At 41.5% G+C, this 13,429-nt stretch overlaps 1 protein-coding gene across 20 annotated transcripts in view; it reads left to right on the forward strand.

The window, feature by feature from the left end:
- Positions 1 to 13,429, forward strand: part of R3HDM2 (R3H domain containing 2) — a 245,846-nt gene that overhangs the window by 214,232 nt on the left and 18,185 nt on the right. For all 20 annotated transcript variants that reach the window (XM_037845192.1, XM_037845191.1, XM_037845195.1 and 17 more), the window contains 2 exons: positions 576 to 808; positions 2,678 to 2,853. In XM_037845192.1, the coding sequence (XP_037701120.1) occupies positions 576 to 808; positions 2,678 to 2,853 (409 nt within the window). The remainder of the gene's footprint in view (positions 1 to 575; positions 809 to 2,677; positions 2,854 to 13,429) is intronic.

Raw genomic sequence — 13,429 nt, forward strand, 5'->3', positions numbered from 1 at the left:
CAATTCCAGACTATCTGACTAAGTTCTCCAGAGTGATCTTTTAGGCCACTGGATTCCTCTTCCCACTCCTAAAAAGGTGGCCATAAGCAGCACCTCTGCTGGCTTAGACATGTGCTATGTGGAAGACCTGTTGTGTGATGTATCCATGTGATTGGCTACTCCTGTCTTCTAGCAATAAGAGTCCTTTTGTTTTTAAGACCTCCCAGAAGGAGCTGGTACCCTTCTGTTCCCCACTATTTCCTGCATGTGTGGGATCCCTGCAGGAGGTAGGGAAAAGACCACAGCCAATCTCAGCATCATGTATGTGGTTTCCCTTCCACCTCTGGTCTGATATATTGAATTAGTTGCCAGTGCACTGTCTTCCAGGTTTGCCTCTGTGCTCTTTGTTGCTGTACTGGATCTTGTTCTGTCTGCTCTCATCAAGTCTCAGTTGGCCAGCCAACTAACAAGAAGTCAGTGTCTATTCTCCCCCAACCCTCAACCCTTTGTTATTGAAAGAATAGAAATGAACTCTCTCCTAGCCCTTCTGCCGAAGTGGTAGGTGAGAGGTTCTCTGATCACTGTGGTCTCTGCAGGGGGAACCGCGAGGGGCTGAGCCGTACCTCAAGCAGCCGTCAGAGCAGCACAGACAGCGAACTCAAATCTCTGGAGCCAAGGCCCTGGAGCAGCACGGACTCTGACGGCTCTATCCGGAGCATGCGGCCCCCTGTCACCAAAGCCAGCAGCTTCAGCGGAATTTCTATCCTCACCCGGGGCGACAGCATTGGAAGCAGTAAAGGTGGTAGTACAGGAAGAACCTCTAGGCCAGGTACTACAACTTCTCTCCTTCGATGCCATGCTCATCACTGATATTTACTTGTAACAAAACACTCGTACCAGTATAGTTTCCTGGAGATCTAACACAGCCAGGTGAGGGGAAGTTTGATTACTTGGATCCATTGTTCTTTTGAGTCCTCTTTCTGGTTTTCTTTCAAGTCTTCTGACCTGATTCACAAAAACTGATTGGTGCTAGATTTTTTTTGTCTAATTTCTGATCAATGGGGGACATCCCTTTCAACAGGTCAAGGCTATATTCCAAGGTGAGAATGGTAGTTGCTTTCATTCTGTGGCCTCTGAGCTTATTAAAGAGGGTTTGTACAGGGAGCCCTTACAGTTTAGCTGTTTGTAGTTAATTGTGTAGCAACCAGTAGGCTAGATCTTCGAGGGAGCTGCTGTGGCTGTTCTTCTGGAGCCCAGTCACTGGGAAGGAGCAAACACTCATATATTCTACATACAAGTCCTATAACCACCTCTGAGCTCTCATGATCTGCCATGTACCTGTCTCCATCTATTCCTGCTATACTATATTTAGTTCTTTATACCCAGTGGGCCTCTATGTCACCATCCTCGTCCCTCTAAAGAATTTCTTGAATCTCATCCCAGAAATTCTGTAGACCTTGTCCTTAGTAGGCATCAGTCAGGGTGACAACTTTGCTTCTGACTGTTAGGTCTCTGCTGCCCTTCTCTGTTACCTCCTTTCGAATCCTACTGCCTTTGCCCAGGTCTTTATCTTGTTTTATTTAATTAAGACACCAGCCCCTAAGCTAATTTCTCTCCTCCATTTTTAGCCCCCTTTAGAAACAGTTTGCTGGTCTAAAATATAGATCTAATCATCTCTGTCCCCTCTTTAAAAATTCCTATTTCTACATTGCCCATATAATAAAATACAAACTACTTAATATGGCATAACCTCACTTCCTGACTCCAATGTGCCACCTCTGTCTCATTTCCAGATATCCATCTGCCTCTGGCCCTCTACCTATTTCTTGAATATGGCATTAGCTTTGCCCCTCTCAATGTGATAAGCTTCTCTTCATCCTTCAAGCCCATCTCTTGCCACCTCCTCTTTAAATCCTTCCCAGGCCCTCCCAGGAGTTAATTATTTCCTCCCCTTTGCTTTCATATAGCTTTGTTCATGTCACTGATGTATCCCCTATCATTATATTGTCATAGTTGTATGAATGTCCATCTCCCATTGAAAGATTTTGAGCTTCTTAAGGGCAAATATTGACTGTGTTCCCTTCATTGTGTTCTCAGTTCATTATACAATGCCTGGCACATAGTAGATACTCAGTAAAAATGTGTTGTTTGAATGAATGAGTGTATGCCTTGCAGAACCTGGAAATAGAAAAATAGTTGGGTGAGGTTGTGTGTATGTGTGTGTGCATGCACATACTTGAAGAGGTAGGGTTGCCTTCTCAGCAACTTTTATAAGAGATACTGCAAGTAGAGAAGAAAGCACAGAGAGGATAGGTCCTTTAAGGGACCAGGAATCTGGATCTTCCCAGGAAGTAAGTATTCATGTTTTCAGCTGTCTAATCATGAGGGACAGATTCTAGGCACTTCAGTGGAGGTGCCTCAGCAAGCTCATGTTTTATTCAGTTCCAGAACCAAATACTTAACAAAGTCATCCCTGTCTCTGGGGAACAGAAACCTGCCAGGGAGGACCCTTATCCGCAGGGCAACTGAAATGCATCTGTACTCATGCATGTATCTTCAGAAGACAGTGGGGAAATGGGCAGCAGGGGAGTGAAGAGAAAGGACCAGGAAAGGTTAGAACCCTGCTTCTGGACCCTCCCGGGCTGGTATGTTCATAGTTTGTGCTTACAACTCTTGGTGGGTCTCCTCTTTGCTTTAGGTATGGCGTTAGGTGCCCCAGAAGTGTGTAACCAGGTCACCTCATCCCAGTCTGTCCGGGGCCTTCTCCCCTGTACTGCCCAGCAGCAGCAGCAGCAGCAGCAGCAGCAGCAGCTTCCTACTCTTCCACCCACGCCTCAGCAACAGCCACCCTTGAATAATCACATGATCTCACAGGTGAGTCACTACTTGGTATCAACGCCCTCTCCACTCTGATTCAAGTAGGCTTTGGAAGTACAGTCATGTCTCCTGTGCTGTGAGTGGCAGGAATGATCAGTCTGGGGAGACATTCCACTCCCTCTCCTATCCCTCCTTTATTAATTGTGGGCAAAGAAGAGTAAAGGCGAAGATTTGGCCAAAGTGCCTCAGTAAGGTTGGCCTGGGAGTTTTTAGTTTTTTGCTTTATATTTCTCCCTCTTCCTCCTCAAAAATGTGTCAGTGAGATCTTTTACCCCATCCCACTTTTTCACTGAAACGTATCTCCCTATACATCCTGAGTAATTAGCAAAGTGATTTTGCTCACTATGTCCATATACGGAGCTAAACAGATCGCAGCTCCCACCACAGTCTATGAACATGTTTATGTGTCATAGTTTGAAGGCAAAGGGAATAAATTCACTCAAGACCGCTGGCATGCATGTATATGACACAAGGCACAAAGACCCCAAATGTTGTCTTTGTTTCCTATATGCCATAAAAGGGCTATATTCTACTTTTGTTGCTAGACTGGTAGATCTTGGTACCAACTAGAGTTGAGTTTGAATGAAGTTTTGCTTCTGTGGAGATCATGCAAGTCATCAGCATAAGCGTCAGGTCCTTTTCTGAGCAAGAACCCAGTTGTTCTAGATTTGAAAGGTACCTTGCTATACTGAGCAGAATTGCGCTCTTCTTCCATGAGGAGAGCCCTTCCATTTCGAGCTTCATAGCTTTATCCTGAAGCACTCTCTGCTGGTCAGGAAACCCATATATCTACACTGACTTTTCTGCTGCAATTCTTTTCATTTCACCTCCCAGGCTCCCTTTTCCCACTGCTTAGCTCAGCTTGGCCATAGATGTATCTCTTCCCTGGATACCGTAAGCCAGTCCCAAGCACCAGTAACCCAGGAACTAGAAACTAGAGTGGAAGTGGCCCAGAATGGCCCAGTTCTGCCCTATCTCAAATGTAGTGAAATGATGCTAAATAAAAAACCATGAAAATCTAGGAAACCCTACTTTGTGTCTTAATGTGACGCACATGCAGAGCGTTCTAGTCCTTCATCTTTCCCTAAATCAGCCTCTTTATAGTCCTGATGCTCGCTCGCTCTTGTTTTACACCGTCACCATCTACCCCATTAAGTCTTGTTCACATCAGCTTACCTCCCTGCTGACTAATGCAGTGCGTGTGTGTGTCCATGTGTCCGTGTGCATGCTTCTCTATGTCTTGATTCAAATCTATAAAAGCGTAAACTACTCCCTCTGGCTCTTTTATACTGTGTTTCTGGGTGTGTAATCATACTTTCTGAAGTCTCCATATTTTTTAATTTTCTTTTCTAAAATGTGTATATGCTAATATAGTCTTGCTCCCTTTTTCCCCCCTTAGTCCATCTGCCTCCACCTTCCATCCATACCTAGAAACAGACAGCATGAGAGGGAGGAATAAAGAGATAAGTGAAAAGAACAACCATTTGGGACTGGAACAATTTTAGACAGAATGTCCAAGTAACCACCTTAAACTCCAGACTTCTGTTCAGATTCTGTCCCTACTGCTGGAATCATTAACTTGAGGATCAGTGCATCAGCCCCTTGGTACTGATTCATCTCCTGCAGAGAGTTTGGTGCTAGGCCAGACACTATAGATTGGGGACAGGGGAGCATTGTTTGGTACAGAGATCTCTCCTCCCTCAGAAATTTATTCTTGGGCTTAATAATGATCACACATTCCAAACAAAAAAACCTTATCCTGGGTAAGCTTTGTTAGACCTGAAGCACTTTGGTAGTTGCTGATATTATACCATCACCACCACCACCACTACCATCCCCCATGGGATATCTCTCTCTTTCTCTTCCTCTCTGTTTTTTCTCCCTCTCCCTTTATCCCTTTCTTACTCTTCCTGCATTTTTTTTAACTGTGGGGAGATACGTGTGTGTGTGTGTGTGTGTGTATATGTGTGTGTGTGTGTGTATATATATATATCATAAAATTAGCCATTTTAACCATTTTTAAGTGTACACTTCAGTGGCACTAATTACTTTTACAATGTTGTGCTACCATCGAATCTTTCATTACTGAGACTTTTTTCATCACCCAACAGAAATTCTTTACCCTTTAAGCAATAACTCCCCATTCCCCCTACGCTCCCCCAGTCCCTGGGAACCCCTATTTTTTTTTTGTCTCTGTGAATTTGATTATTCTAGTTATATAAGTAGAATCATATAGTATTTGTCCTTTTGTGACTGGCTTCTTCCACTTAGTATGTTTTCAAGTTTCATTCTCGTTGTAGCAGTTATCACTCCTTTTGTGGCTGAATAGTATTCCATTATATGCATATACTACTTTTTGTTTATCCATTCATCTATTGATGGACATTTGGGTTGTTTCTGCCTTTTGGCTATTGTGAATAATGCTGCTATGAACATTGATGTACTAATACCTGTTTGAGTCCCTGCTTTCAATTCTTTGGGGTATGTACCGAAGAGTTGAGAAACTACTGAACTGTTGTTTTTTTTTTTTTTGTTTTTTTTTTTAATCATCATTTTATTGAGATATATTCACATACTACGCAGTCATACAAAACAAATTGTACTTTCGATTGTTTACAGTACCATTACATAGTTGTACATTCATCACCTAAATCAATCCCTGACACCTTCATTAGCACACACACAAAAATAACAAGAATAATAATTAGAGTGAGAAAGAGCAATTGAAGTAAAAAAGAACACTAGGTACCTTTGTCTGTTTGTTTGCTTCCCCTACTTTTCTACACATCCATCCATAAACTAGACAAAGTGGAGTTTGGTCCTTATGGCATTCCCAATCCCACTGTCACCCCTCATAAGCTACATTTTTATACAACTGTCTTCGAGATTCATGGGTTCTGGGTTGTAGTTTAATAGTTTCAGGTATCCACCACCAGCTACCCCAATTCTTTAGAACCTAAAAAAGGTTGTCTAAAGTGTGCGTAAGAGTGCCCACCAGAGTGATCTCTCGGCTCGTTTTGGAATCTCTCTGCCACTGAAGCTTATTTCATTTCCTTTCACATCCCCCTTTTGGTCAAGAAGATGTTCTCCATCCCACGATGCCGGGTCTGCATTCCTCCCCGGGAGTCATATTCCACGTTGCCAGGGAGATTCACTTCCCTGGGTGTCTGATCCCACGTAGGGGGGAGGGCAGTGATTTCACCTTTCAAGTTGGCTTAGCCAGAGAGAGAGGGCCACATCTGAGCAACAAAGAGGCATTCAGGAGGAGACTCTTAGGCACAAATACAGGGAGGCCTAGCCTCTCCTTTGCAGCAACCGTCTTCCCAAGGGTAAAACTTATGGTAGAGGGCTCAACCCATCAAACCACCAGTCCCCTATGTCTGTGGTCATGTTAGCAACCATGGAGGTGGGGTAGGCGAATACCCCTGCATTCTCCACAGGCTCCTCAAGGGGGCACTACATCTTTTTTTTTTTTTTTTTTCCTTGTTTGTCTTTTTTCTTTTTTTTTTTTTTTTTTTTAACTTTCCCTTCTTTTTTCAAATCAACTGTATGAAAAAAAAAGTTAAAAAGAAAACAAACATACAATAAAAGAACATTTCAAAGAGACCATAGCAAGGGAGTAAGAAAAAGACAACTAACCTAAGATAACTACTTAACTTCCAACATGTTCCTACTTTACCCCAAGAAAGTTACATAATATAGCAACATTTCAGTGAACTTGTTCCTACTACATCCATCAGAAATTAACAGACCATAGTCATTTCTGGGCATCCCCAGAACGTTAAATAGCTTATCTGTTCTTCTTGGATTATTGTTCCCCCTTCCTTAATTGCTCTCTACTGCTAGTTCCCCTACATTCTACATTATAAACCATTTGTTTTACATTTTTCAAAGTTCACATTAGTGGTAGCATATAATATTTCTCTTTTTGTGCCTGGCTTATTTCGCTCAGCATTATATCTTCCAGGTTCATCCATGTTGTCATATGTTTCACCAGATCGTTCCTTCTTACTGCCGCGTAGTATTCCATCGTGTGTATATACCACATTTTATTTATCCACTCATCTGTTGAAGGACATTTGGGTTGTTTCCATCTCTTGGCAATTGTGAATAGTGCTGCTATGAACATTGGCGTGCAGATATCTGTTCGTGTCACTGCTTTCCGATCTTCCGGGTATATACCGAGAAGTGCAATCGCTGGATCGAATGGTAGCTCTATATCTAGTTTTCTAAGGAACTGCCAGACTGTCTTCCAGAGTGGCTGAACCATTATACAGTCCCACCAACAATGAATAAGAGTTCCAATTTCTCCACATCCCCTCCAGCATTTGTAGTTTCCTGTTTGTTTAATGGCAGCCATTCTAACCGGTGTTAGATGGTATCTCATTGTGGTCTTAATTTGCATCTCTCTAATAGCTAGTGAAGCTGAACATTTTTTCATGTGTTTCTTGGCCATTTGTATTTCGTCTTCAGAGAACTGTCTTTTCATATCTTTTGCCCATTTTATAATTGGGCTGTCTGTACTATTGTCATTGAGTTGTAGGATTTCTTTGTATATGCAAGATATCAGTCTTTTGTCAGATACATGGTTTCCAAAACTTTTTTCCCCATTGAGTTGGCTGCCTCTTTACCTTTTTGAGAAATTCCTTTGAGGTGCAGAAACTTCTAAGCTTGAGGAGTTCCCATTTATCTATTTTCTCTTTTGTTGCTTGTGCTTTGGGTGTAAAGTCTAGGAAGTGGCCTCCTAATACAAGGTCTTGAAGATGTTTTCCTACATTATCTTCTAGGAGTTTTATGGTACTTTCTTTTATATTGAGATCTTTGGTCCATTTTGAGTTAATTTTTGTGTAGGGGGTGAGGTAGGGGTCCTCTTTCATTCTTTTGGATATGGATATCCAACTCTCCCAGCCCCATTTGTTGAAAAGACCATTATGGCTCAGTTCGGTGACTTTGGGGGCCTTATCAAAGATCAGTCGGCCATAGATCTGAGGGTCTATCTCCGAATTCTCAATTCGATTCCATTGATCTATATGTCTATCTTTGTGCCAGTACATGCTGTTTTGGCAACTGTGGCTTTATAATAAGCTTCAAAGTCAGGGAGTGTAAGTCCTCCCACTTCGTTTTTCTTTTTTAGAGTGTCTTTAGCAATTTGAGGCATCTTCCCTTTCCAAATAAATTTGATAACTAGCTTTTCCAAGTCTGCAAAGTAGGTTGTTGGAATTTTGATTGGGATTGCATTGAATCTGTAGATGAGTTTGGGTAGAATTGACATCTTAATGACATTTAGCCTTCCTATCCATGAACATGGAATATTTTTCCATCTTTTAAGGTCCCCTTCTATTTCTTTTAGTAGAGTTATGTAGTTTTCTTTGTATAGGTCTTTTACATCTTTGGTTAAGTTTATTCCTAGGTACTTGATTTTTTTAGTTGCTATTGAAAATGGTATCTTTTTCTTGAGTGTCTCTTCAGTTTGTTCATTTCTAGCATATAGAAACATTACTGACTTATGTGCATTAATCTTGTATCCCGCTACTTTGCTAAATTTGTTTATTAGCTCTAGTAGGTGTATCATTGATTTCTCAGGGTTTTCTAGATATAAGATCATATCATCTGCAAACAATGACAGTTTTACTTCTTCTTTTCCAATTTGGATGCCTTTTATTTCTTTGTCTTGCCGGATTGCCCTGGCTAGCACTTCCAGCACAATGTTGAATAACAGTGGAGACAGCGAGCATCCTTGTCTTGTTCCTGATCTTAGAGGGAAGGCTTTCAGTCTCTCACCATTGAGTACTATGCTGGCTGTGGGTTTTTCATATATGCTCTTTATCATGTTGAGGAAGTTTCCTTCAATTCCTACCTTTTGAAGTGTTTTTATCAAAAAGGGATGTTGGATTCTGTCAAATGCTTTTTCAGCATCTATTGAGATGATCAATTGATTTTTCCCTTTCGAGTTTTTAATGTGTTGTAATACATTGATTGTTTTTCTTATGTTGAACCATCCTTGCATGCCTGGAATGAACCCCACTTGGTCATGGTGTATGATTTTTTTAATGTGTCTTTGGATTCGATTTGCAAGTATTTTGTTGAGGATTTTTGCATCTATATTCATTAGGGAGATTGGCCGGTAGTTTTCCTTTTTTGTAGCATCTTTGCCTGGTTTTGGTATTAGATTGATGTTAGCTTCATAAAATGAGTTAGGTAGTGTTCCATTTTCTTCAATGTTTTGAAAGAGTTTGAGTAAGATTGGTGTCAGTTCTTTCTGGAAAGTTTGGTAGAATTCCCCTGTGAAGCCATCTGGCCCTGGGCATTTATCTGTGGGAAGATTTTTGATGACTGATTGGATCTCTTTGCTTGTGATGGGTTGGTTGAGGTCTTCTATTTCTTCTCTGGTCAGTCTAGGTTGTTCATATGTTTCCAGGAAATTGTCCATTTCTTCTACATTATCCAGTTTGTTGCCATACAGTTGTTCATAGTATCCTCTTATAATTTTTTTAATTTCTTCAGGATCTGCAGTTATGTCACCTTTTTCATTCATTATTTTGTTTATATGGGTCTTCTCTCTTTTTGATTTTGTCAGTCTAGCTAGGGGCTTGTCAATCTTGTTGATCTTCTCAAAGAACCAACTTTTGGTGCTATTTATCCTCTCTATTGTTTTTTTGTTCTCTATGTCATTTATTTCTGCTTTAATCCTTGTTATTTCTTTTCTTGTACTTGGTTTAGGATTGGTTTGCTGTTCATTTTCTAGCTTCTTCAGTTGATCCATTAGTTCTTTGATTTTGGCTCTTTCTTCCTTTTTAATATATGCGTTTAGTGCTATAAATTTCCCCCTTAGCACTGCTTTTGCTGCATCCCATAGGTTTTGGTATGTTGTGTTCTCATTTTCATTCGTCTCTATATATTTAGCAATTTCTCTTGCTATTTCTTCTTTAACCCACTGATTGTTTAGGAGTGTGTTGTTTAACCTCCAGGTATTTGTGAATTTTCTAAGTCTCTGATGGTTATTGACTTCTAATTGTATTCCATTGTGGTCAGAGAATGTGCTTTGAATAATTTCAATCTTTTTAAATTTATTGAGGCTTGTTTTATGTCCCAGCATATGATCTATTCTGGAGAAAGTTCCGTGAGCACTAGAAAAGTATGTGTATCCTGGTGATTTGGGATGTAATGTCCTGTAGATGTCTGTTAAATCTAATTCATTTATCAGATTGTTTAGGTTTTCAATTTCCTTATTGGTCTTCTGTCTGGTTGATCTATCTATAGGAGAGAGTGATGTGTTGAAGTCTCCCACAATGATTGTGGAAACATCAATTGCTTCCTTTAGTTTTGCCAATGTTTCTCTCATGTATTTTGTGGCACCTTGATTGGGTGCATAGACATTTACAATTGTTATTTCTTCTTGCTGAATTGCCCCTTTTATTAGTATGTAGTGGCCTTCTTTGTCTCTCAAAACATCCCTGCATTTGAAGTCTATTTTATCTGAGATTAATATTGCTACACCTGCTTTCTTTTGGCTGTAGCTTGCATGAAATATTTTTTTCCATCCTTTCACTTTCAGTTTCTTTGTGTCCCTGTGTCTAAGATGAGTCTCTTGTATGCAACATATTGATGGTTCATTTTTTTTGATCCATTCTGCGAATCTATATCTTTTAATTGGGGAGTTTAATCCATTTACATTCAACGTTAAAACCGTGAAGGCATTTCTTGAATCGGCCATCTTATCCTTTGGATTATGTTTGCCATATTTTTCCCTCTCTCTATTAATATCCTTTATTGTACCCATACCGAATCTCTTTAGTACTGAACCTTTCTCCAAGTCTCTCTGTCCTGTCTTTGTTTCTCTGTCTGTAGGGCTCCCTTTAGTATCTCCAGTAGGGCAGGTCTCTTGTTAGCAAATTCTCTCAGCATTTCTTTGTCTGTGAAAAATTTAAGCTCTCCCTCAAATTTGAAGGAGAGCTTTGCTGGATAAAGTATTCTTGGCTGGAAATTCCTCTCACTCAGAATTTTAAATATATCGTGCCACTGCCTTCTCGCCTCCATGGTGGCTGCTGAGTAGTCACTACTTAGTCTTATGCTGTTTCCTTTGTATGTGGTGAATTGCTTTTCTCTTGCTGCTTTCAGAACTTGCTCCTTCTCTTCTATGTTTGACAGTGTGATCAGTATATGTCTCGGAGTGGGTTTTTTTGGATTTATTCTATTTGGAGTTCGCTGAGCATTTATGATTTGTGTATTTATGTTGTTTAGAAGATTTGGGAAGTTTTCCCCAACAATTTCTTTGAATACTCTTCCTAGACCTTTACCCTTTTCTTCCCCTTCTGGGACACCCATGAGTCTTATATTCGGACGTTTCATATTATCTATCATATCCCTGAGGTCCATTTCGAGTTTTTCAATTTTTTTCCCCATTCTTTCTTTTATGCTTTCATTTTCCATTCTGTCATCTTCCAGGTCACTGATTCGTTGTTCAACTTCCTCTAGTCTTGTACTATGAGTGTCCAGAATCTTTTTAATTTGGTCAACAGTTTCTTTAATTTCCATAAGATCATCCATTTTTTTATTTAGTCTTGCAATGTCTTCTTTATGCTCTTCTAGGGTCTTCTTGATTTCCTTCATATCCCGTACTATGGTCTCATTGTTCATCTTTAGTTCTTTGAGTAGCTGCTCTAGGTGTGTCTCTTCTGGTCTTTTGATTTGGGTGCTTGGGCTTGGGTTATCCATATCGTCTGGTTTTTTCATATGCTTTATAATTTTCTGTTGTTTTTGGCCTCGTGGCATTTGCTGAACTTGATAGGGTTCTTTTAGGGTTTGTAGACCAGTTGAAGTCCTTATCTCTCATCTATCAGATCTACAGCTTCGTGGAGTACACTTTCTCTAACTAACCAGCAGGTGGCGTCCACGAGCCACCTGTTCTCCACAAGCCAGATCTCCCCTGCTTAGCCTTTTTGGTGAGTGGGGGAGTGAGTCTTGTGGGGCCCAATTGGTGTACCAAGCTTGCGTGTGTAGTTGGTGTTGCCTGCCCTGTATGTGGGGCGTGTTTCTGGGCAGTCGAGGAGTGGGGGTGGCCCTAACAATCAAATCTCCCTGATGATCCTAGAGTTTTAAAGCTACTGCAATAGTCTAATCCTTCAGTTCAGTCCTGCCACAGTTTGTCTCTGCCACTGACCCACAAGTCTTTGGTATTGGCGTATGGCTCCTGAGACTTGCAAGTGGGCCCCTCTTCCAGGCCGTGCACCCCGGGTCCTCTGTTGACGGATGACTGTGCTATGTCACAGGTGAGTGCCGTCCCCCCAGGGCAGTTCTGGGCTGCTGGGCTGTGTTGGGAGGCTCCCAGTCTGCTCAAATGATGGCTGAATGAGGCTCTGTTAATTCACACTGCTCCCCCTTCCCAGCTCTGGGACATTCAGCTGAGGTTGCAGGGAAGGCTAATGTCCACGCCCAGTTTTGTGGTGTGTGCCTGTTATTTGAAGCACTTCCGTCACACTGGGTTGTCTGGGGCAGCTCTGGGCTATGGGGCTGGCGATGGGCAGGAGTGTTTCCTGTCCACCAGGATGGTGGCTGTGAGCGGACACCCCCCTTTTCTTGGGAAGTTGTGTTGTTTAGTGAATTTTCTCAGCCACTGGATTATTGCCTTTTGTCTCAGAGCTCTCTTAGTTCTGCTCTTGATTTGACGTGCCCAAATTTCAATTCTTTGAAGCTTTCTGTATTGAGCTTCTTAGAGTAATTGTTTTAGAAAAAGCAAAAAGGATTTAAAAAAAAAAAAAAAACAAAACAAAACGGCCCTCCTCAGAGATCTAATGGGTTATTGAAATGCTAATAGACAAAGCAACCAGGGTCATTAAGGAAAGGTGCACAGGGCAGAGAGATCAGCCTTGCTTCGGGATTTGCATATGCGCCTCAAGGCCTGATCTCCGCCCTTCCCCTTTCTGTGTTCACCAGAACTCCAAAAATCCTCTGCTTTTATTTTGGAGTTTTTCGTGTTGTTTTTTTTCTATGCCTGTCTCCTCTCTGCTGGGCTGGCTGCTCTCAGAGTCTCTGGTGTCTTGTCTCAGTCTATCTATGGTTGGAGTTTGAATCAGTAGAATGAGTTTCCGATAAGAGCAGCCACTGCAATTCTCCCTTCTCCTTCCTGGAGCTGACAGCCCCTCCTCCCCCGGGACTGAGCCTGGCAGGGAGGGGCGCGGGTCCCCTGGCCGCAAAAACTTACAGATTTCGCTGATCTCAGCAGTTCCACGTTTTATGAGTGTTGTATGAAGTATGCCCAAAGACAGATTGCTCTGTGGTGTCCAGTCCACGCAGTTCCTGGCTTTTTACCTACTTTCCTGGAGGAGTAACTAAAACATACAGCTCACCAGTCTGCCATCTTGCCCCGCCTCCCCTGAACTGTTTTTAATAGCAGCTATGCCATTTTACATTCCTGCCAGCAATGTAGGACGGTTGGGTTCCTATTTCTTGCAGTTTGCTTTTTTGTTTTTTTAGTAGTCATCCTAGTGGGTGTGAAGTAGTATCTCATGGTTTTGATTTGTATTTCCCTAATGGCTGATGTGCTTATTGACAATCTGATTATCTTCTTTGGAGA

The sequence above is a fragment of the Choloepus didactylus genome, chromosome 8, assembly GCF_015220235.1.
Source record: "Choloepus didactylus isolate mChoDid1 chromosome 8, mChoDid1.pri, whole genome shotgun sequence".
Taxonomy (NCBI): Eukaryota; Metazoa; Chordata; class Mammalia; order Pilosa; family Megalonychidae; genus Choloepus; species Choloepus didactylus.